Source organism: Medicago sativa, chromosome 4 (genome assembly GCF_051527215.1).
Source record: "Medicago sativa cultivar Bolivia chromosome 4, Bolivia_mono, whole genome shotgun sequence".
NCBI classification, from domain to species: Eukaryota; Viridiplantae; Streptophyta; class Magnoliopsida; order Fabales; family Fabaceae; genus Medicago; species Medicago sativa.
The window spans coordinates 56241103-56263216 of record NC_140752.1 but is presented as its reverse complement, the minus strand read 5'-3'; the positions used below and the strand labels follow the sequence as shown (position 1 = coordinate 56263216).

The window sequence follows — 22114 nt, the reverse complement described above, 5'->3', positions numbered from 1 at the left end:
TGTAGGGCTTTTTTTTTTTGTTTTAAGTACTTTCCATCATTAATGAAAAGATCATTTTGATCCCTCACGGGTACGTAGGCAAGGGACACGCGTCCTTCCAAATCAATAAAAATGTAGATAAATTAGGTCTCTATTTTCTTTTATCATTGCAAATTCCATTTTTTAAAGCAAGCAAGTTTATAGCACAAAAGTTAAATAAAATCAAGAGGTTCTCGTAGAGTACTACGAATATTTAGGGTGCTTAATACCTTCCCTAAATATAACCAACCCTTAATCCCTAAAAAATGTGGTATTTGAACCTTTTTCCACTTTCTCTTGAAAAGAATTAAATGTTCAGTCGTGAAACCAAAAGTGGGTCAAACGCCAATCAAATGGCCTTTTGACCGTCCGAAAAATGACGCGACAAAAATGGCGACTCTGCTGGGGACGTAAAAGTAAGAGGGTTGAGCCAAACTTGGCATTATTCAAAATTTGTGTATAAACTTGCTAAAAAAAATTAATTAATGAAAGATGGAAATTACGTGTATGTTTGTTCTCATTTTTTCTTTCTCATTTCTTTTAACGTGAGTGGTGAGATAAGTCCTAACCCGGGCTTGAGAGAAATATAAGATAGGAGTGGTAAACTCATAGTGTCATATCGAGGGTATACTCGTGTCTTGACACATGTGAGATAACCACACTTAGCGGAGGAGCTTGAAGTAATATATGTCGGCGTGTGTTTTCACGTTTAGACTTTATTACTCTTAAGTTTCTGTTGAACGCTAAGGACCTTTAGTAACCCTTAACCCATCTTGGATTTTTTAGGACGTAGTGCGGTGGCTAACCGGGTGTTTTCTCGGAATTAGTCGACACGCGATACTACACTCAAACGAGACTTTCCTACGAACGTTGTTGGACCGGGTGTTTTCTCGGTATCCGATGAAATTCGGAGGGGGTTGGACTTTGGGAACTTGGTAGAACCCTGATTACAAAGTGCAATGAAACCATAGTCCTTACCAAATGGCGTTGTTACCCTTGACTCCATCATTATGGACTTAACCTCACCATGTTTTCACCATTTTTGTTGCATAATCATGCATACATGCATTCATTCATAAAAACTTTTCTCATCAAAAACATCGAAGGACTTAGATAAGTTTTTGTAAACATCAGAGATATTCCACCTTGAAAAGAGGAACACCAAGAAATACAAACTTTAAAAATCTTAACTAAGCTTTTGGCTTTTGTTAAGAACTTCTTCCTTGGTTTTGTTCTTACCTTTTGAAAACAGAACCGATTGCAATATCTTTACAAATTTTCGAATGGAATCATGTTCATCTGCGATGTTTACAATTCACCTTGACTAATCATTCGATAAAAAAAAAAATTGTACATTTTTTGCATAAACATATCGTGCATCATCTTGCATTTCATAATTTCCAACCTCGAGTCTCACTGAATTTTCTTTTCCATAAAAAGGTTAAACCGTCTCAACTGTGGCCCGACGCACTCGCTACCGGTCAACTATTGTATACGGCACTCAAGCAAACTTCAAGAGAAAAATGGAACGTATCGAGCAAGATAATGCGACACTTCGTGATGAGGTGGCAGCCCTGAACACCAAATTGGATGAGTTGGCAGACATGAAGGCGAAGATGGAGGAATTAACCGTTCTGGTAAAGGTGTTGGCAGTTGCACAGACTCCACCACCTCCTCCTCCTCCTGTCAGAGTTCACGCCGAAGCTACTACCTCTGCTACTCCTGAATGGACTTTCTGTGCCGACACTCCAACATATTCTGCTCCGCAACGTTCCACACCATGGTTTCAGCCCATGACTGCGGGCGAGATACTCCGCCCCATTGCCTGTGAAGCACAAATGCCTCCTTTGCAACATACAAATCATGTTCCTCAGCAAGTCCCGATGTTTCCTCCAGCTGTTGCGACCTACTCAGCACCTGCTGTTCATGCTACACCACAAGAAGAAGAGCCCATCTTCCATTCTGGGAGTGTGGGGGCGCCTGACAGAGTCGACGATCTACAAGAAAAATATGAAGAGATGCATCGGGAAATGAGAGCCCTAAAAGGAAAAGAAGCTTACGGGAAATCTGCTTACGACCTCTGTTTGGTACCGGATGTTCGGATACCCCATAAATTCAAGGTACCTGATTTTGAAAAGTATAAGGGAGACTCCTGCCCTAAGGACCACCTGAGGATGTATGTAAGGAAAATGTCTGCTTATAATAAAGATGATAAGGTCCTCATCTACTTTTTTCAAGAAAGCCTGGCTAACCCCGCTTCAAAATGGTACATGAACCTGGACAAAACAAGCATCCAAAGTTTCCAGGATTTATGTGACGCCTTTGTGCAACAATATGACTACAATGTAGATCTGGCTCCAGATCGAGGTGACCTTCAGGCTCTAACTCAAGGGGACAGAGAAGCGTTTAAAGGGTATGCTCATCGATGGAGGAATTTTGCTGCCCAGGTTAGCCCACGGGTGGAAGAAAATGAGATGACCAAGTTGTTCTTGAGAACTCTCAATCCATTCTACTACGAAAAGATGGTAGGGTGTGCATCCAGGAGCTTCACGGAGATGGCCTGCGTGGGTGTAAGTGTAGAGGAAGGTGTCCGAGAAGGACGAATAGTGAAAGACGGTGCATCTATTAGTGGTGCGAAGAAATATGGTAACAATTTTCCAAGGAGGAATGAACAGGAAGTCGGTATGGTGACCAACGAGAGAACCCAGCAACACTATCCGGCATATCAACATGTTGCTGCCATCACACCCACCACCAATGCAAATCAACAACAAAATCATCAACCACAAAGACCACATAATCCTCGACCATATTATCCACCACTATACCAGCCAAATTATCGACCACATAACCCTCAACCATTTTACCAACAACCATATCACCCTCCACCACCTCAACAACAACATCGTCCTCAAGCTCAACAAGAACCTCGCCCTCCTAGAAACCAATTCCCTCCTATACCTATGTTGTATAAGGATTTGTTACCCTCCCTACTTGCAAGAAATTTGGTGCAACTCAAGGCACCCCCTCAGGTGCAAAATCCTTTACCTCACTGGTACCGTGCCGACCGCACCTGTGATTTCCATCAAGGGGCCCCAGGACACGACATTGAACAGTGTTAGTGTCTTAATGATGAGGTTCAGAAGTTAATCCAGAGCAAGGATTTATCCTTCACAGACTTAGGGCCAAATGTGCAAGTCAACCCGCTACCGGATCATAATATCTAGTGTTTGTGACACATGGGATGACCAGCTGCAATCGGGTCGTCATTGATATTTTTCTTCCGCTACTCAATTGTTCAAGAAATGTGTTTGTTGTTTTATGCTTTTCTCAAAAATAAATAAATCCTTTCGTCCCGCCCAAAGCGAAAGTGAACTTATGTAGGGCTTTTTTTTTTGTTTTAAGTACTTTCCATCATTAATGAAAAGATCATTTTAATCCCAACTTTGTTTTTATTTTGTATTGTTTCTGGAAAAATGGTAATAAAAAAAAACCCAAAAAAATCATCTTTAATCGTTCTCAAGTATCTGCATAATCATAATTTACAAAATCAACAATCAAAGCATGCATTAATAAACCCATTGAACACTTTAACCATGTACTCTCTTTCAACTTTGAGTTTCCTTGTATCCGAGACCAAAGAAAAGGAGGATGAGAGTTTCCCAATAAGATATACTGCCTACTGGGGCATCTTGGCCGTCGAAGCTGGAAATATCAAGAAAGATTGTCCAGAGGAGGATTTTCATGTACAAAAACTGGCACGAGATGCTACCATCTGCCTTGCATGGGTATTGTACTTCAGTACACACTTCAACAGGGGCAATCCTCTTCCATCCCTCAGTATACAATATAAAGGCAATACTTCTCGTGGAAATCAAAGTCCCGTCAACGGGAGTTCCAATAAAGGTTAAACTGGATGGAATTTAAAAGTGTTACCGCCGCATGTCGTGGACGGTTATATCAAAACGATAAAGCAAGTATGCGACAAAGAAGGCTTGTCCTCGCGAATGTCAAGAAAATGTCTTTGTGCGCAAAAAATATATATTACCCGATTCCAGGGGCAAATGGATGCCAAATTACAATGAATGGTAACAAGCTTGCATGTCCTGTGAACACTGATGCAGTCAAGAAATACTTTGTTAAAAAAAATAAAAGCTCGATGAGTCATAAAAGCGACTTAGGCAAAAATAAGCGTCTCGATGGATTGAAAACATGAAAGGGCGGTCCATGCAAAAGTTAGAGACATGAACAAAAAACGATTATCCTGATAGGTTGAAACCCGCAAGGGCGATCTATGCAAAAGTTAAGGATCAAGACAAAGTAACTGCATCGGGTCAGACATGACTCACTTGGGGCATACCTGCTATCAAAAAAACCTCCAATTTGAAGCATGGGGCATACTGGCTATCAAAGAACCTCCGATATGAAGCATCTGCAAATCAATGATTCGGAACAGTGGAATTCAAAATTGTCAGGGAGAATAGTGGTTACTGTGTTCAATGTACCTTTCCCTTTATAATTACCATTTTCCAAACTTTTTAAAATCTGTGGAGCCACGCCTTCGGCAGGTTACTATTCCATTACATCTAATCTGAGCTTGTGCCCATTTATTTGAAATTCTCATTTATTCTGCTCGCAAAATTTTCTTCCATTTTTGATGATTATACTTAAAGCATTTGCATATTTATCTTGAAATTTTTTTTTTATGTCTTTTGGAATGCATAAACAACAGGTACATTTTTCTTTGAGCTTATGAGTGGATGAATGATACATCAACGTTCGTCCCAATGACGGTTGAACCTATGCAAGATAAATAGACCAGGGGCATTACATTTCGAGTGGGCCAAATGGAAGAATGCACTTTATGCTAGCTTGATTACCCTCCACCACATAATCCTCAATATCAGCATCGTCCTCAAGCTCAACAAGCACCTCGCCCTCCTAGAAACCAATTCCCTCCTATACATATGTTGTATAAGGATTTGTTACCCTCCCTACTTGCAAGAAATTTGGTGCAACTCAAGGCACCCCCTCAGGTGCAAAATCCTTTACCTCACTGGTACCATGCCGACCGCACCTGTGATTTCCATCAAGGGGCCCTGGGACACGACATTGAACAGTGTTATTGTCTTAATGATGAGGTTCAGAAGTTAATCCAGAGCAAGGATTTATCCTTCACAGACTTAGGGCCAAATGTGCAAGTCAACCCGCTACCGGATCATAATATCTAGTGTTTGTGACACATGGGATGACCAGCTGCAATCGGGTCGTCATTGATATTTTTCTTCCGCTACTCAATTGTTCAAGAAATGTGTTTGTTGTTTTATGCTTTTCTCAAAAATAAATAAATCCTTTCGTCCCGCCCAAAGCGAAAGTGAACTTATGTAGGGCTTTTTTTTTGTTTTAAGTACTTTCCATCATTAATGAAAAGATCATTTTGATCCCTCATGGGTACATAGGAAAGGGACACGCGTCCTTCCAAATCAATAAAAATGTAGATAAATTAGGTCTCTATTTTCTTTTATCATTGCAAATTCCATTTTTTAAAAGCAAGCAAGTTTATAGCACAAAAGTTAAATAAAATCAAGAGGTTCTTGTAGAGTACTACGAATATTTAGGGTGCTTAACACCTTCCCTAAATATAACCAACCCCCGAACCCTTAATCCCTAAAAAATGTGGTATTTGAACCTTTTTCCACTTTCTCTTGAAAAGAATTAAATGTTCAGTCGTGAAACCAAAAGTGGGTCAAATGCCAATCAAATGGCCTTTTGACCGTCCGAAAAATGACGCGACAATACTTCTGACAAATGGAAAAGTTCACAAGGCATCACTTTGTAACCTTCACTTCGGCATCACTTTGTAACCTTCACTTCACTACCTTTGTTGAGCCATTCTAGTTTGTAAGGATGAGGATGACTTTGTGTAGGCATTTTTAACTTCTCTACCATGTAGTTTGACACCACTTTTTCACAACTACCACTATCTATTATAACGTCACAAACTTTTCCAGTAGTGGTGCAACAAGTATGGAAAATGTTTTCCTCAACCAATGCTCTTCTTGGGCTGACATCGTGTGTAGGCTTTGTCTGATCACCAAAGACTCGCCATGATCATCATAAATTGGCTTTAACTCTTATTCTTTTTCAGGTTCAACTCGGTTTGTTCCCTCGTCAACTTCTTCATAAGCTTCTCCTTTGATGATGGTGATGGTTCTTCGTGTTGGACAATTTGAAGCTATATGTCCAAGACATTGACATTTGAAACACTTGGTAGATTTAGTGTTATTTTTTGTGGTGGGTTTATTAGGCATGTGATTTAATATTATTGTCAACGTTATGAGAACCTACATGATTATCTGCATAGGAAAAGATCGATGAGAGATTAAAAATAAATAAGTAGAACTTATTTATTATTCGATGGTGCGCAGAGAATGCATTACCACAAACTATGGAGAAATGTGGTATATTGTAAGTTATAGTGCGTTTAGGTGAAAATACAATACACCATAAGCTAAGGTTCATACAAGTAAATCTATAAATAAAACCTTTGTGCTTAATCAAAGAACATAATTCACTTTAGAAAACCCGAGCCTCTCTATAGGTTCAGAACCTCTCTCTCAAAAGTATATGTTTTATAACATCTAACACCTTCACTGAAGGAATCTATTCGTGTAGACCGAGTAGAGGTGTTAGCATTTGTGCAACGTTTCTGATCATTCTTATTTCAATTCTCTTCAAAGCTTCAAGAAATAAACACATGAATTCCTTCAAAAATGTTTTGATTTGTGATTAATGATTTAACTGAGATTCGTTGTTGAATTATTCCACTAAGAAGATTACATTTTGAAAAACCGCTCATAAATCCTCGTCCCTAAACACGCTACTGATGTGAACAAAAGTTAAATTTTTTTATCATAGATTTAAGTCAACACCAAGACAAAAGATTCATACTCAATAACTTTATTTTCATTTTATTCCTATTGGTTGAAAATCACATGATTTTTTTTTTCAAGTAGCTTAGCGGGTAGAGAAATTCATCTTAAAGGTGAATGAGTAGGATATCTGGGGTTCGAACCTCCGCCCTTGCATATATTATGCATCATCCCTCATCAAATGAGCTAAACTCGCTTGAACGAAAATCACATGATTTATTGATATGCAAGTAGACAAATGCATGCCAATCAAACTATAAAAATTGATAAAAATTCATTCACGCTTCACCATACCGTTTAACAAAAAAAAAAAAAAAAAACTTAATAAATTGATGAGCATGTGCTAAACCATCATTTGTCAAAGCACAACTAAAAAATGGGAAACACCATATGCAGTACGACACACACCTTAAGAGATTATTCTTGTGTGTCATTTATTATCTAAAAGTGTTTAAACAGAAAATATTCATATGAACCAACTTGTTCTGAATTGTCGTTAAAAAAGGAAATAATTCATCACTTCTACCATCCATCAGAACCTTGTAAACAACTTTGAGAGTGTAATCACCACCACGACCATGATTCCAAGACCAAACATCAACCGCCTTATTTTTCAAAAACTATCCAACAAAATAATGCACTGTTTGTTCTGGTAAGCCTCGTTTCTTTCTATTTCAATTATTAAAATCAAATCTTGCTATATTTCAATAATTAAAATAATGAGTAAGACCAATGCCCAGACATTCCTTTACCTATGTGATTTGCGAGATAATTAAAATAATGCATATGTTTGCTCTTCTCTTGTTAATCTTGCAAGAATTGGCGTAAGACCAATGCCCAGACATTCCTTTACCTATGTGATTTGCGATTCTAAGTGAGGTACAAAGAGTGGAGTAGAGATCTTGCGTGCATCTATACTAGTTATTTATTTACAAAACTATAGTAATGAATACTTCCTTTTATTTTGGGAAGGAAGTGGAGAGGATGGCAACCCACAAAGAGGGCAGATGGTTTATTTATAAAACAATAGTTTGGCTTCTATCATTGCAATTAGGGTTCCCATGATCTGCTTCACACAAGCCTTCCAAATAATTAAATATCATTGTACGAGAATGGAAAATCTATGTTTAAAGTTGTTTTGGTCGTAGAACTATGATTAGTTGCTTGAATGTTTTACAATTTTTTGTCTATGTTCGTGCAAGTTATTGGATAAGGGCTAATAATCTAATTGATTAGTGTGACTTGGTTTATTAGTCAAGTCCTTCTAATCGTTTAAATCAACAAACAGAATATGTTATTATGCTATGCAGAAAGAACAATCATGAGTCGAATAAGTTGCATTCAAAGACAAGTGGCTGCTATCAACTCTAAGAGAAGACATGTAAAACCAAATTTGTAGAAGCATGTATGTCCAAACCATCTCTGCACTTTATCATCATAATTTCAACAAAGTAGATTTCCCAATATTATTTTCCCACTAATTGACATAGGATTAACAGCAGTCATCAAAATCTGGAAGTTTATAGACAAATAAAGAGTAATCAGTGTCAACATAGATTAATAGCAGCGATATCTCCATACATACAGAAGAAAGGGTTTAACAAAAAGAAAAATATAAAAAAAAAAAAAAATATCATAATGTACATTGACTAGCACTTCAAAAGGGGGTCACAAATGACTAAAAAAAGTACAACAAAGGGGAGGGGGACAAACCAGCATGACTCGAATGTGCATTCTTTACTAAATTAAATCCTTCCTCTCACAAAATGGAAGCTCCCTTAATGTACGTATTATTTCCTATTTTCCTGTATCTGTAAATTGACATTGCACCCCAAAAGGGATCTCTATTTTATGAATTCTAAAACTTTCACAGTTATATCTTCAAGGAAGGAAACAAAACCCATCACACTTGTAAGACCGCTTCCATCAACGTCCTGCTCTTCAATCAGAAAGTTCTCGAAAATTGAGGCATCATCCTGCCCTCCTTGAATAAAAATGAGTTTAGGAGTGATGCATCTCTCTTTCTTCAATTTGTTGATTGTAGTCCTTAACAAACCTGACAAGGAATTTTGCATATAATTTAGACATATCACGTTATATTTTTGCTGACTAATCCAGTGCAGACTACAGAGGAAGGAAAAAAATTGGAGAAGGCTTACAATCGTGGGGTGGCGGAAAAGGAAGTGTTGGGTCCGCAGTTGAAGAATAAAACACAATCAGAATTGTGAATGCATCCAGGAAAAATATTGGACTGCCACTGGTAAGCAATGCAGCACGACTCAAGGAATGGCGAGGATATGCTTGTTTGTCTGGAGTGGCATATGATGTCAATACTGGATACACAGCACGATGAAGGGAACTCGGTTCCAACGCACTACAACATAAAAAATGAATTACTTGATCAATTCTTGAATACAGAAATACAAAACAACAAACCAATGCTTCTGAAGCTTTGCATTTTATTATTTAGTTACCCGGTTAATTTCAGCTTACTTTTGCACACTTGATTCTTGTAAAAGATATAATCTTCATTCGTCTTAAATTCCGACTAAGGGAAACAAATTTAAAATGTACTACAAACAGGAAAATTATGTTCGAAGGCCACCTTTATTTCTAAATTAAATGTGGACATGTAAACAAAATCCTTTGTGTGTTTCTTAGACATGCATTCATTCAGTTTTATGTTTCGTATATTTCCTTCCACCAGTTTTTATGACATGATCATGCAAACTAAATTGCTCAAATAAATAGGAGAGCATAAATTACCTAAACAGACATTGAAGATAGATGCGATAATCAGGATGAACACCTTCTTCGTGAAAGCGAAGAAGAGGGTTTCGAAGGAGAGCAAAGATTAGGCGCGGTAGGGGCTGCAGTTGAGGACATTGAGAGAAGGCAACATCAATCTGAGATCTTATTGAATTTCCATTGCTATACTGAACAAGTTTATAAGCATCATTGTACTGAGCTACAAGGATCACTAGCCATTCTTGAAGCAAAAGTCTACCCTCTCGAACTCCTTCCTCCAAAGAGGCAAGTATAACCTGCAAAAAACAGTACAAGTAAATACATCAGAAAATTAAGTTGAAAACAACAGAAACCGCATTATTACTTTTTCTTTAAGAAATTACAAGACAAGAAGAGAATGCTGTCATTGTGGCAATTCTATAATAGTAACAATAGCTGACAGATTTAAAAAGTAAGAAAGCACAACACATGTAACACATCAGAATTAAATTCGAACAGTAGAGCGGAAAACTAACATCAATCCAAGGGACATACAATTTAGGTTGATTATATAATTCACCTTGTGCACGAGCAAAGATAGAACAACTTCCGGATCACAGCTGTCGTAAAGTTCGTTGATGTTCTGAGCAACGCCAAACTGCACTGTTCGGATCCTTAGCCGCCGCTGAAGGGAATGATGCTTGGTTCTGTAACAAAAAGCAGCACAACAAACTAAGCCCAAAAAGCCTTTAATCCATCATTAAGTAAACTTTGGATCATTGAAGAAAATGATAAATTTAAACATATAATCAGTAAACATAAGACTCGGAATATGACCAAACACATAACAGCAATGAATAGGAATCGACATTCCAAAAGCATTTTTCACAGACCACAATCAATCTAGAAAGTAAAGATTAACAACACAATTAACAATTAGATTTATAGTTACATATTGTGCTCAAGATAACTGTTACAATTCAATGTATCATAAACAGCTATAATTAAAGATACACTATAGAGCAAACCCAACAAAAAGACCAGCAGGCGGAATGAAAGAAACAAAGTTCATATACTGAATACAGATGCAACTATTCTAAAATTATTCATCAGACAATATGTACCAAATTTCACAATGAAGAGAAAACCAAACTAACATTCCTTAGGAATGTGCCGAAATATTCATAAGAACTAGTTTCAAAATGTTCAAAGGGAAGAGCTTTTGATTCAAAAAATGTTAAGCTCTTGTTTGTTGTGTTCGCTGAATGAGTCATAGTTCACAGTTTAGTGGAGATTAAACAAAACCTGGAAACACAAAACAAGGTTACGTGGCTAGTTGCCAGAATCGAGATCTTGCATCAGATCGAAATGGGATAGCAATTAGCAAGATTGCAACCAAGATCGAAGGATTCTACCCGATTAATTTTGTAGGATCGAAAGGAGAAAGATCGTAAAACATAAAATCGCAACTAAGATCAAAGGATCCTACCAAAACAAAAATAATACTAAAGTATGTGATAGGAACCCGAATTAAAGAGAAACAAAAGGAATAGTATTATTGATTGAAAAGAAAATATTACAGAAGATTATCCCTCTGTAATCCCAGAGCAAAAGCTCCTCAGAGAAGAGACATTTCTCTCTCTGCCCAAAACCAATAAGATTCCTAATTGAATTATTTTTGAATTTTCCTACTGTTGTGGCCAAATGGCCTTATTTATACAAACTAAGGGCATAAACTGCCTGTAACCGCTCCTAATCAATACAAATTACTGCATAAACTGCCTAACTGCTCCTAATCAACACAAATACTGCATATTATACAAAATGCTAACTGCTCCTAAATAACTATATATTAAAATAACTGACTGCATCAGCAGTTACCCTATCAATACCACCGGATACCTAACATTACCGACCGCTAGAAAAACAGCCTTGTCCTCAAGGCCGAGTTAAAGAAACTAACTTGAATTTTTTTGCCCCCAGGATCCCATTGTTGGAACCTTGACAAGCCCCCTTCAAACAACCAAGCCACATACAAAGTTTTATATTTGCAACTCCTTTCTTTCAAATTCAGAGGGAATGGCTCCAGCGGAGGTTGTGGGTAAACCCGACCCTCTTGCTCTCTTTTTCTAACTGTCATGTAGATTTTCTTCTTGCTTTCGTTTCTTCATCTGTCCCTTTTTCGTTCAATGCTCTTCCCCCAATTCTATTATCCTTGCGACTCTTCTTTGGTTGAATGTTCTCCATTTTAGCATTAACAACCTTTTCCGATGAAGGTGAAATTTCATTGACGTACCTTCCTTCTCCATCGTTGATGGTCTTCTCTAATACTGGTTCATCGTGTTTTTCTGTCATCTTCCACAGTTTTGGTTCTGATTCTTGATCATGATTTTGCACCATTTGTTTATCTGTTGAGTGCTCCATCTGTGCTCCAAATTCTCTAATCATGGCCATAGAAAATGACTTCCAGTCAGCATCTGGGTTCTCTTGGCACCAAGAATAAAACCACAACAACGCTTCTTCATCCTCCATACTCGTGAAAGCCCACTGCAACTTATCACATGAGTGAATTTCACTATCTGCAAAGAACATTTCAGCCCTTGTGATCCATCCAGCAGGATCTGTCCCAGTAAATTGTGATAGTTTATACTTCAAAGTCCATATTCCATCCATCTCCGATAAAACTGGTTTCCTTCTCGTATCCGGTAGGTCGGACCAATTGATAGGAACCCGAATTACAGAGAAACAAAAGGAATAGTATTATTGATTGAAAAGAAAATATTATAGAAGATTATCCTTCTGTAATCCCAGAGCAAAAGCTCCTCAGAGAAGAGACATTTCTCTCTTTGCCCAAAACCAATAAGATTCCTAATTGAATTATTTTTGAATTTTCCTACTGTTGTGGCCAAATGGCCTTATTTATACAAACTAAGGGCATAAACTGCCTGTAACCGCTCCTAATCAATACAAATTACTGCATAAACTGCCTAACTGCTCCTAATCAACACAAATACTGCATATTATACAAAATGCTAACTGCTCCTAAATAACTATATATTAAAATAACTGACTGCATCAGCAGTTACCCTATCAATACCACCGGATACCTAACATTACCGACCGCTAGAAAAACAGCCTTGTCCTCAAGGCCGAGTTAAAGAAACTAACTTGAATTTTTTTGCCCCCAGGATCCCATTGTTGGAACCTTGACAAGCCCCCTTCAAACAACCAAGCCACATACAAAGTTTTATATTTGCAACTCCTTTCTTTCAAATTCAGAGGGAATGGCTCCAGCGGAGGTTGTGGGTAAACCCGACCCTCTTGCTCTCTTTTTCTAACTGTCATGTAGATTTTCTTCTTACTTTCGTTTCTTCATCTGTCCCTTTTTCGTTCAATGCTCTTCCCCCAATTCTATTATCCTTGCGACTCTTCTTTGTTTGAATGTTCTCCATTTTAGCATTAACAACCTTTTCCGATGAAGGTGAAATTTCATTGACGTACCTTCCTTCTCCATCGTTGATGGTCTTCTCTAATACTGGTTCATCGTGTTTTTCTGTCATCTTCCACAGTTTTGGTTCTGATTCTTGATCATGATTTTGCACCATTTGTTTATCTGTTGAGTGCTCCATCTGTGCTCCAAATTCTCTAATCATGGCCATAGAAAATGACTTCCAGTCAGCATCTGGGTTCTCTTGGCACCAAGAATAAAACCACAACAACGCTTCTTCATCCTCCATACTCGTGAAAGCCCACTGCAACTTATCACATGAGTGAATTTCATTATCTGCAAAGAACATTTCAGCCCTTGTGATCCATCCAGCAGGATCTGTCCCAGTAAATTGTGATAGTTTATACTTCAAAGTCCATATTCCATCCATCTCCGATAAAACTGGTTTCCTTCTCGTATCCGGTAGGTCGGACCAATTGATAGGAACCCGAATTAAAGAGAAACAAAAGGAATAGTATTATTGATTGAAAAGAAAATATTATAGAAGATTATCCCTCTGTAATCCCAGAGCAAAAGCTCCTCAGAGAAGAGACATTTCTCTCTTTGCCCAAAACCAATAAGATTCCTAATTGAATTATTTTTGAATTTTCCTACTGTTGTGGCCAAATGGCCTTATTTATACAAACTAAGGGCATAAACTGCCTGTAACCGCTCCTAATCAATACAAATTACTGCATAAACTGCCTAACTGCTCCTAATCAACACAAATACTGCATATTATACAAAATGCTAACTGCTCCTAAATAACTATATATTAAAATAACTGACTGCATCAGCAGTTACCCTATCAATACCACCGGATACCTAACAGTATGTATTATATATAAACTACTCAGTTTCAAATCTTAAACAAACATAAAACAACCAAGTCTCAAATCTTACACATAAAAGACTCAGTCTCAACCTTAAACATAAATGACTAAGTCTCAAATCTTACACCTAAAACAACCTAGTCACGAAGCTTAAACATAAACGACTCAAAGCCTGGATCATGAGAATCCTATGGAATTGCACGATTTCACGTCGATTTCACGTTTACATGCGATTTCACAGTGATTTGACTCAACTCAGGATTCTATTCACGATACGAATCGGTAGGGGTGAGTGAAATCGCAAAATCGTGGGTTATCAGGATTCTGACATTAATGAGTAAGACATCCCATCTTCAACTAACAGAAAATAAAATTCCTATTGGACCTTTGAACATGTAATAAGATAATATATAAGTTGAACAAACGAAACCATGGTCAAGGAACAAGCAACAAACTTCAGAAGAGACATAGTTTATGCCCAGTGATAAAGAGAAATAGGTGGTAGTGTAGTAGTTTAGAAAAAGTAATTAATATATTTAAATGAACGAACTTGACCATGAAATAAAATAGCAATATGCCTACCATACATGATATAAGAAACATCCATACAAGAGAGAGTGTGTGTGTGTATATACCTGCTTGTAGAGACCCCTCCTGAATTGGAAAGCTCCTGAGGAGGAACTACAACTGAGTACTGAAATGCAATCTGGAGTGTAGGAACATCTGATTTACTTCTATAAAAAAAAAAAAAAAAAAAAAAACGACAGCAAAACATTATCTGAATAGGAACCATATCTTGTGGTGGAAATTATATTAAATGATAGTAGATAAGATATGATATTGAAGATCAAAATACAATCACTACTTTTAGGTTAAAAAATTCTCTTGCAGTCAATTCACAAGTCAACAAGAGTATTATATTTATTTAACCCAGCAGTCCACCACGATTCCAGGAAAACAAAATATGGATGCCCAATCTTTTGTCACTCTAGGGTTTCGCTCACAGGGGGGAATCTAAAGACAAGCATCTCATGAACAGTTTTGTCACATTTTGATTTATGATGTAAGCATTTGGAAATTCAAGTTCAGTAGTTCAACACAGTAAATATTAACAACATTGATTTATTTGAGCAATTTTTCAACAGGTATACTCTTAAAACTAAGTCACGGACATTGAAAATCACATTATTCATTATCAAGCAAAGGCAGCGTGTGTGTGTGTGTGTGTGTGTGTGTGTGAAAGTAAGATTATTTCAACTGCTTAGATCAGATTGTCTTAGCTTTCGAAAATCATTGCCACTCTAGAATTCAGCAGAAGAAAAACTAAGACCCAAAAGAACAAAGAGAGTTAAAGCTTGGATGCACAAACTATAAAAGGGCCGTGTTTACATCATGTGAAACCACACACTAAACAATCGATAGAAAAACTAATGAATGTGGAGTTTAGCTATTTGGATTGCCTTGCAATAAAAATATAAAGTCTGAATAACACAAAAGTACAAGGCTTAACATGACATTTCCAGCTTCTGAATGCACCCCATATAAACAGTCACAAATTAACAATGTATATGAATTCAAGTCATAATGTTGAAAGCATGATAGTAACTAACAAGTAATGATTAATACCTTGAAAATCCAACGTTGTTCTCAAACACAAAGTCATAAGCATATGTAGCATAAGAATCACAGCATATGACGTGTTGAACATTTTCATACTGTGGATCTGGAAAGAAGTGACCATACTGCAATACACTACTAAGTTATTCTATAGATTATATGAAGATGCAAAAATTGAGAATTACAGATCCATCCCATTCAATGCACTTACCGAATTTCCAGGCTTAAATTCAGTTGAGGTTCTTAATCGCAGGACACAACTAAAAGCATATGGCCTACTCAGCATTCGATACCTGCAAAGAGAAAGACATCACAGTATAGTCACCCGCAATGATATTTGTGAATTTGTTTAAATTACATATCATCGATATTTGCAACATGTTAGAACTGGTATCTAATCTTGAATAATTTAAAGATAAAAACAGAATTTTGAAGTTAGAAAACTTCTGCCACAGCGTTTCAACAGAAGTTCATTTATTTATGACAACACACATTCCATAATACAGCATAGGAAGTTTCAAGAGACAAGGATGAGAAAATGTTAGGTTTTCCCTTCCAAATTTTGAGAGCTTGGAACTCTCCCAATTCCTTAACCAAAAACTGACTAAACTATTTGCCCCTTAACCTCCCTATTTATTACAAACTTACAGATGCAAAACTACAACTTACAAATATATAAATGTAACTTACATTACAATAACTGCACAAAAACTATCCGAAGGGTCCGGTTCAGACCTGTTTAGGTCTATTAGTAAAATATTTCTTAATTAGTAGTCTAAGTGTCTAACACAAGACTTCTGATTTCAAAAACATTTAAGTTTATTTAATTATCAAATGTGAGTCCACATTTAAGGTAAGTGATTGATAAAAAGCGTAAGTGGTCAATTTAATTGGACTTGATTGCTTTAAAATGTGTATATATACGATAATAAGCATTCAATTTCATAAGGATGGTACAAAAATATCCAATGGGATTTAAGAGAAAATGGTATAATACCGCCTCAAGCTGAGATTGTATCGAAGACATGGATACACATCCAATCAGCAAGTATTGGATAAATGTCTCCCATTGATACATATCAAACAATTAAAATGGTTTTGCCGGTAAAACATGTCTACACATGTTAAGTTATCAGATGAGACTTACATGTCCTGAGGCAAAGTTGAATCCTCGGTGCTTGTATAAAAAAATAAGGAGCCCCCACTTTCAATACTCAGAAATTTTAGGGATGCCAAATCAGTGTACTCATTTGTTACGGCAAATATGTCAACACATACACCTGCTTGAACAGCAACAGCAGCCTGTGAAACACATGTCAGTTCTTTAACTTCAAGGAAATGGGAAATAGCAGTATTAATAACAGTAAGTTAAATACCAGATCTTTATAAAATGGTGTCTGCTCCGGGAGTAAAGCACGATCTGCATCCTCCCTTTTGCTGGCATATTGCTCACCATATCGTCTTGTGTCCAATTGTCCAGCTCCATAATCAGGAGGACCAGACAAGAATGCAAAGACTCTAGCTGCAGTATTCAATAGAAATAATGGCTAGTTGAAACTTTGAGGCAAGATTAAACATTAAAGAAGTATGTTAACAAAAATCATATATGGTAAGATTTGTGGATAATCATACAAACCTAATGCAAAAGTGCTCCCATATTCAGATCCAAGATAACTACAGAGAGATTCCATTGCCGCCCCAAAACCGCGCCCACCTAGCAGAACACCATCCATTCCTTGACCTGCTCCCGGAGTTCTCTCCCATGAAGTTGTTGGTCTAAGTGTTTCGAGTGCAGATGCAATACGGTCCTTACAAGTGTCCACCTTCAATAAAAAATTACGGATTCAGATTTGACAATTTTTCCAGATATTGCAATCCCTGTGCTTTAACATCAGAATGTGTGCCCCAAAATCTAAAAAAATTGTACAGCATTAACATACGGGAGCCAGAAACTGTAACAAAGGCATGACATCTTCAAGCTCAGTTGATAAGGTTCCCTCTGGAGGGATGAAAACATTTTTCACAACAGGTATTGGACCTTGAACATCATACAGTCCTAGTTTATGGCTGAATGTAGCAAGCCCAAAAAGTGAACCAGGAGCAAGAGCTGTGAAAAAAAAATAACAAAAAATATGAGCAGTGATATACCTTATGCAGGAAAGAAAAATATATAGTTTGATCAACATAATACCTTCCAAAGCTGCCAGCAATGCACTTTTAGTGAGTTCCAGAAACTCCTCGGAAGCTGCAGTTAAACGTGAGAGTTTTCTTTAAGTTAGTCACCAAACAACAATCACAAAATGATGTCCAGCATATTTAGGAACTGAATGAATCAAGACTACTAAGACGACAAGTAGATGCAAAATTGAAAATACAATGCTTGAAACGAATAAAAGTTGCAGTAAATTTGGGGCAATTTTCTTCACCTTGAAGATTGCATCTTTTATACAGTTTCAATAAGACCAAGAATAGGTGAAGGGGGGATATGGATGGCAAAATAGATCAATATTTTGGCTACTTTTGCTATCACGACCTCTATCTACTTTTGCTATCAATAGTAATTATGGCTTGTACAGTTGACAAGGCATGTCACATAATCTGATAAACATTGCCTAGGCTTTCTTTGTCTTTTATCATTCACATTGAGCCATTAAACGTCATTTGGTTTGAACCCATAATCTGACGTCCAGTACCATATTGTAAAGCATGGAAAAAATAATATTATAAGTTCTGAATCAAACAACAAATGTGTCATTTAATCATTAAGATTCATTTGTTACGCACCACACAAATTCAAATCACCATAAGCAACATTTACATTACTAACTTAAGTGCAAGTGAAATATCACACTGATCTCATACACACAACTAAATCGTCATTAAAATTTACAGGCCCATTAGGACTAGCATCTAGCACATGTGAACTTCTAAGCTCAATTATTTGACTCATACCCTATAAAAAAGACCTTATAAATTATAATGTTAAATATTGAAATCAGTATTTGAGAGCAGTGTTGTCAATCGTGGGTCGCCGAACACAACGGTTTGTCTAGACCCAACCTAGGAATTGTTAGCGCATGGAGGAATCGAACCTGAGACCTTGATAGGAACACGGTTTGAGGTCCGAATCCTACACCACCAAACCAACCCTAGGGGGTTCTACTGCCACTATTTGACAGCACCGATTAAGGTGAGTAAAAACTTGATTTCAAACCAAACAATTAGGCTCAAGTGGTTAATGAGCTCCTCCACCAAATGACAAATCGTTCGGGAGAACCCGATTTTGATTCCTGGGTGGAACAATTCTTGGCGAGACTATACTTACCTCACGACCGAACTCCAGATTACCAGGGACCCTTTTCCCTATGAACCGAAGTGTTGACACAGAAAAATCGAATTCAACTTATATTAATAGTTATTATCATTCGAAAGGCATGATTCATTACAATATCATCTCATTTCATTGTAAGTATCAGTAAACCAACATAACAAGCGGAAAACCTCACTAAACCATCCAATTATCAGATTCAAATACCATCAACCACAATTAGCACCTGAACATGCAATAATATGAACCAACAAAACAAGTGCAAAACTATGGAGCATGGTTGGACACAAGCACCGTGCACGACACATATACTGACACATTGCACTAATAATAATTTGAGAAAATGACGTAATTCAATATAATCACATGCGTCACGTCTTCGATCATAAGTGCCGGTGCTACAGAGATGCAAAACCTCACTAAATCATCCTATTATCATCACAATGATCACATGCATAAGGACTAAAATGATACAAAAACCAATTAATCTTACATGATAAGTCAACCGCAGCAACATAAACAGGACAAGCTTGCAATGCAGCATCACCAGACGACTCTTCTTCTACAAAAAATCAAAATCCAAAACAATCAAATTCAAAAACCCTAACCAAAACCAAAATCAAAACCCCAAAAATCGCAACCCTTAACCCTTTACCCTGCGGCAATTCAAGATCTACAAACGAAGACATCATTTCAGCACAAGATTGCGGACGAGAATACCGCTCAATAGCTTCAGAAGAAAGACCGTTGAGATTCCCGCAGAGAGAACAACCCCACGACCATTGTTCGAGTTCACAGTAGGTGTTGAAGTACGCCCAGCAATTCTCGCACCGGGGTAAAAGCTCGCCGCTGGATCCGTATGCCGGTGATTGGTTGTTTTCGTCGACGGCGGCGAAGGGGGCGACGGTTACTCCCCATAATAGGCCGGAAACTTCGCGTGCGTCGGTGTCCGATGGGAAGCGGGAGACTGTGGCTCTCACCGCCATGGTTTTTGGTCTGATCGGTGGTGAACGTTACACACACTGGAGTTAGTTGTGTGTGTGTAAAGCGAGTTAGACTCAGCTTGTTCCAGGTGCTTGACTCACTCAATTTTGTGTACTTCGGAAATGTGGACTCCGGTTATTTTGTTTTAAGGAAGTTAAAAAGAGAAATTTTAAATTAAAAATGTCACTTTTCATACTTTTAACATGACCCTTTGTTTTATTTTTTTACATATTTTGTATTCGTTTTTTCTTGAGCAAATTTTGTATTCATTTTTTAGTTTAAAAAATATGAATATGAAGACAAAATTCATTCGAGTTAAGGTTAATTTTTTTTAAAGAGACAAAATTGTAAATAATTATTGAAACTCAAGCACATAAATGAAGAGATTGTTTATGATTGAATCTGTTATAGTGTTTGGCCTATCAATTTCAGTATTTTTATACACTATCTTTAAAAAAATAATTAGTTGGTTGGTCCAAATAATTATGTATATTTTTAAAATAGCTAATTGATATCCTCCAAAAAATTAATAATTAATTGATAAGTATTTTATGTGTGTGAATGAAAAGAATGAATTTTAAAAAAAAAAAACTAAAAACATGAGAGGGAGAGCTAAAGAGAGTGTCAACCCTAGTTACGGTTTAGGGTGGTCACGTGGCCGGTCATCGGTGATGAGGAACACTAGGGGGAAAGGATTTCTCTGGTGAGCGAAACATTATGGGGGAAGGGGATTCAAAGTCTGTGGTGAGACAAAGACGTTAGAAAGCAACTCAACTGTCCTCGTGAGCTTAGCTCAGTTGGTATGGACAATGCATAAAATATGCAAGGTCTGGGGTTCAAACCTCAGCCACCACCAAAAAAAAAAAGAAGCAACTCAACTGGTGTTTCGAGGACATGACAAAGTGGATGGACGCAGATACGACAACATGGATAGGTGTCACAGGGTCAAGGTCAAAGATATTGTTTTAGTCAAGAATTCAGAATCGAATGAAACATGTACAGTTCTGACATTTTATTTCACCAACATACCAGAGAATATCATACATGAGGATTTACGTTAAGGTTTTCTAACAATCGGTGTTCTTTTTAATGTGTTCCTTTCGAAAAGGAGGAACGAATTGGGTAAGCGCTTTGGCTTCGTTCGATTTCAGCATGTTCAAGATAAGGCGAAAGTTATGAAAGCACATAATAAGGTTCGGTTTTGAAGTTACATTGTTGGGGCTAATGTAGCCCGGTTTTAGAGGAATGGTGGTTCTGCAAAGGATACAATTGCGTCATGTTTTGGTTAAAAACATGGTGCAGAGAACATTACAAACAATACAAGATCAAACTTTAGAGGCAATGTAGTGACATGACGCTCTTTTGTTGATACAATTGTAGGGGTAGAAGGTTAACGAATTTGGCGGCTCAAAGTTTCTGCAAGATACAATATTCTATATGGCTTTGTTCACACAACGCTCCTCCAACAAATGTCCTTCGGCACTACTGCAACATGGCAGCTACACCAGGATGCACCGTTGCTCATGTCTTACGGAAGATCATTTACATTGCTTACGTGATTGCCTCATTCTAAGGAACTTTGGCTTCGCTTAAGAATGGGAGGACATATGATTTTTTTCTCCCTAGATGCCATGGTTTGGGTCTAACAGATGGCTTATGGTACTCTGACGTTCTTATTGCTTGTAGGTTTATGGCATGCCTGGTGTTGGAGAAATAATAGTATTTTTGAAGATCACATCCTTGGCAGATTCAAGAAGTGTTGACAAAGACTCGGACGTTGCATGACAAGTTCATTACTTTTTGCCAACCTATGGGCTCTAACACATCTATGGATCAAATTTTATTGCATTGGAAACCACCTCCTGACGGTCTCATCAAAATAAATGTGGATGACAACTTTCTTTAACACAGAGTGTCCAAGAGCCGGTGGAGTTGTTTGTGGCCATGATGGTAGCTGGATAACAAGGTTCACTTACTTTGAAAATGGTGGCGATGCACTCTTGGCGGAACTTCGTGGTATTCAACTTGGGATTGCAACTTGTTATGATCTCGAATTTACAAACATCATTTGTGAAAGTGATTGTTTAAAAACGGTAAAACTTATTCGTAATTTGGAAAATGTAAGTTTGCATGTGTATGCCTCTATGTTACTATCTCGGATACCTTGCATCCTGAGACTATAAATTTA

General features: G+C 37.4%; 2 protein-coding genes and 2 pseudogenes across 3 annotated transcripts; 1 reads left to right on the top strand and 3 right to left on the bottom strand.

Annotated features, from left to right (window-relative positions):
* Positions 1–1541: 1541 nt before the first annotated feature.
* LOC146930041 (uncharacterized) lies at positions 1542–3140 on the top strand. The gene has a single exon (XM_085707459.1). It carries the CDS (start codon positions 1542–1544, stop codon positions 3138–3140), a length of 1599 nt encoding a protein of 532 aa, XP_085563585.1.
* Positions 3141–8442: 5302 nt separating this feature from the next.
* On the bottom strand, positions 8443–20039 carry LOC146930038 (sec23/sec24 transport family protein). Of its 2 annotated transcripts, none has more exons than XM_085701707.1 (14): positions 19598–20039; positions 19436–19504; positions 17806–17859; positions 17555–17721; positions 17251–17437; positions 16991–17136; positions 16762–16916; positions 15826–15907; positions 15624–15739; positions 14633–14731; positions 10258–10384; positions 9717–9994; positions 9110–9324; positions 8443–9006 (listed from the first exon to the last, which is right to left on the bottom strand). In XM_085701707.1, the coding sequence occupies exons 1-14, from the start codon at positions 19926–19928 to the stop codon at positions 8795–8797; spliced, it is 2238 nt and encodes a 745-aa protein (XP_085557833.1). In that variant the 5' UTR covers positions 19929–20039; the 3' UTR covers positions 8443–8794. The 2 variants fall into 2 exon arrangements, with proteins under 2 accessions (XP_085557833.1, XP_085557834.1); XM_085701708.1 differs by having other exon boundaries at positions 14633–14728.
* LOC146930040 (uncharacterized) lies at positions 11476–12396 on the bottom strand (annotated as a pseudogene).
* Positions 12681–13693, bottom strand: LOC146930039 (uncharacterized; annotated as a pseudogene).
* Positions 20040–22114: the final 2075 nt, after the last annotated feature.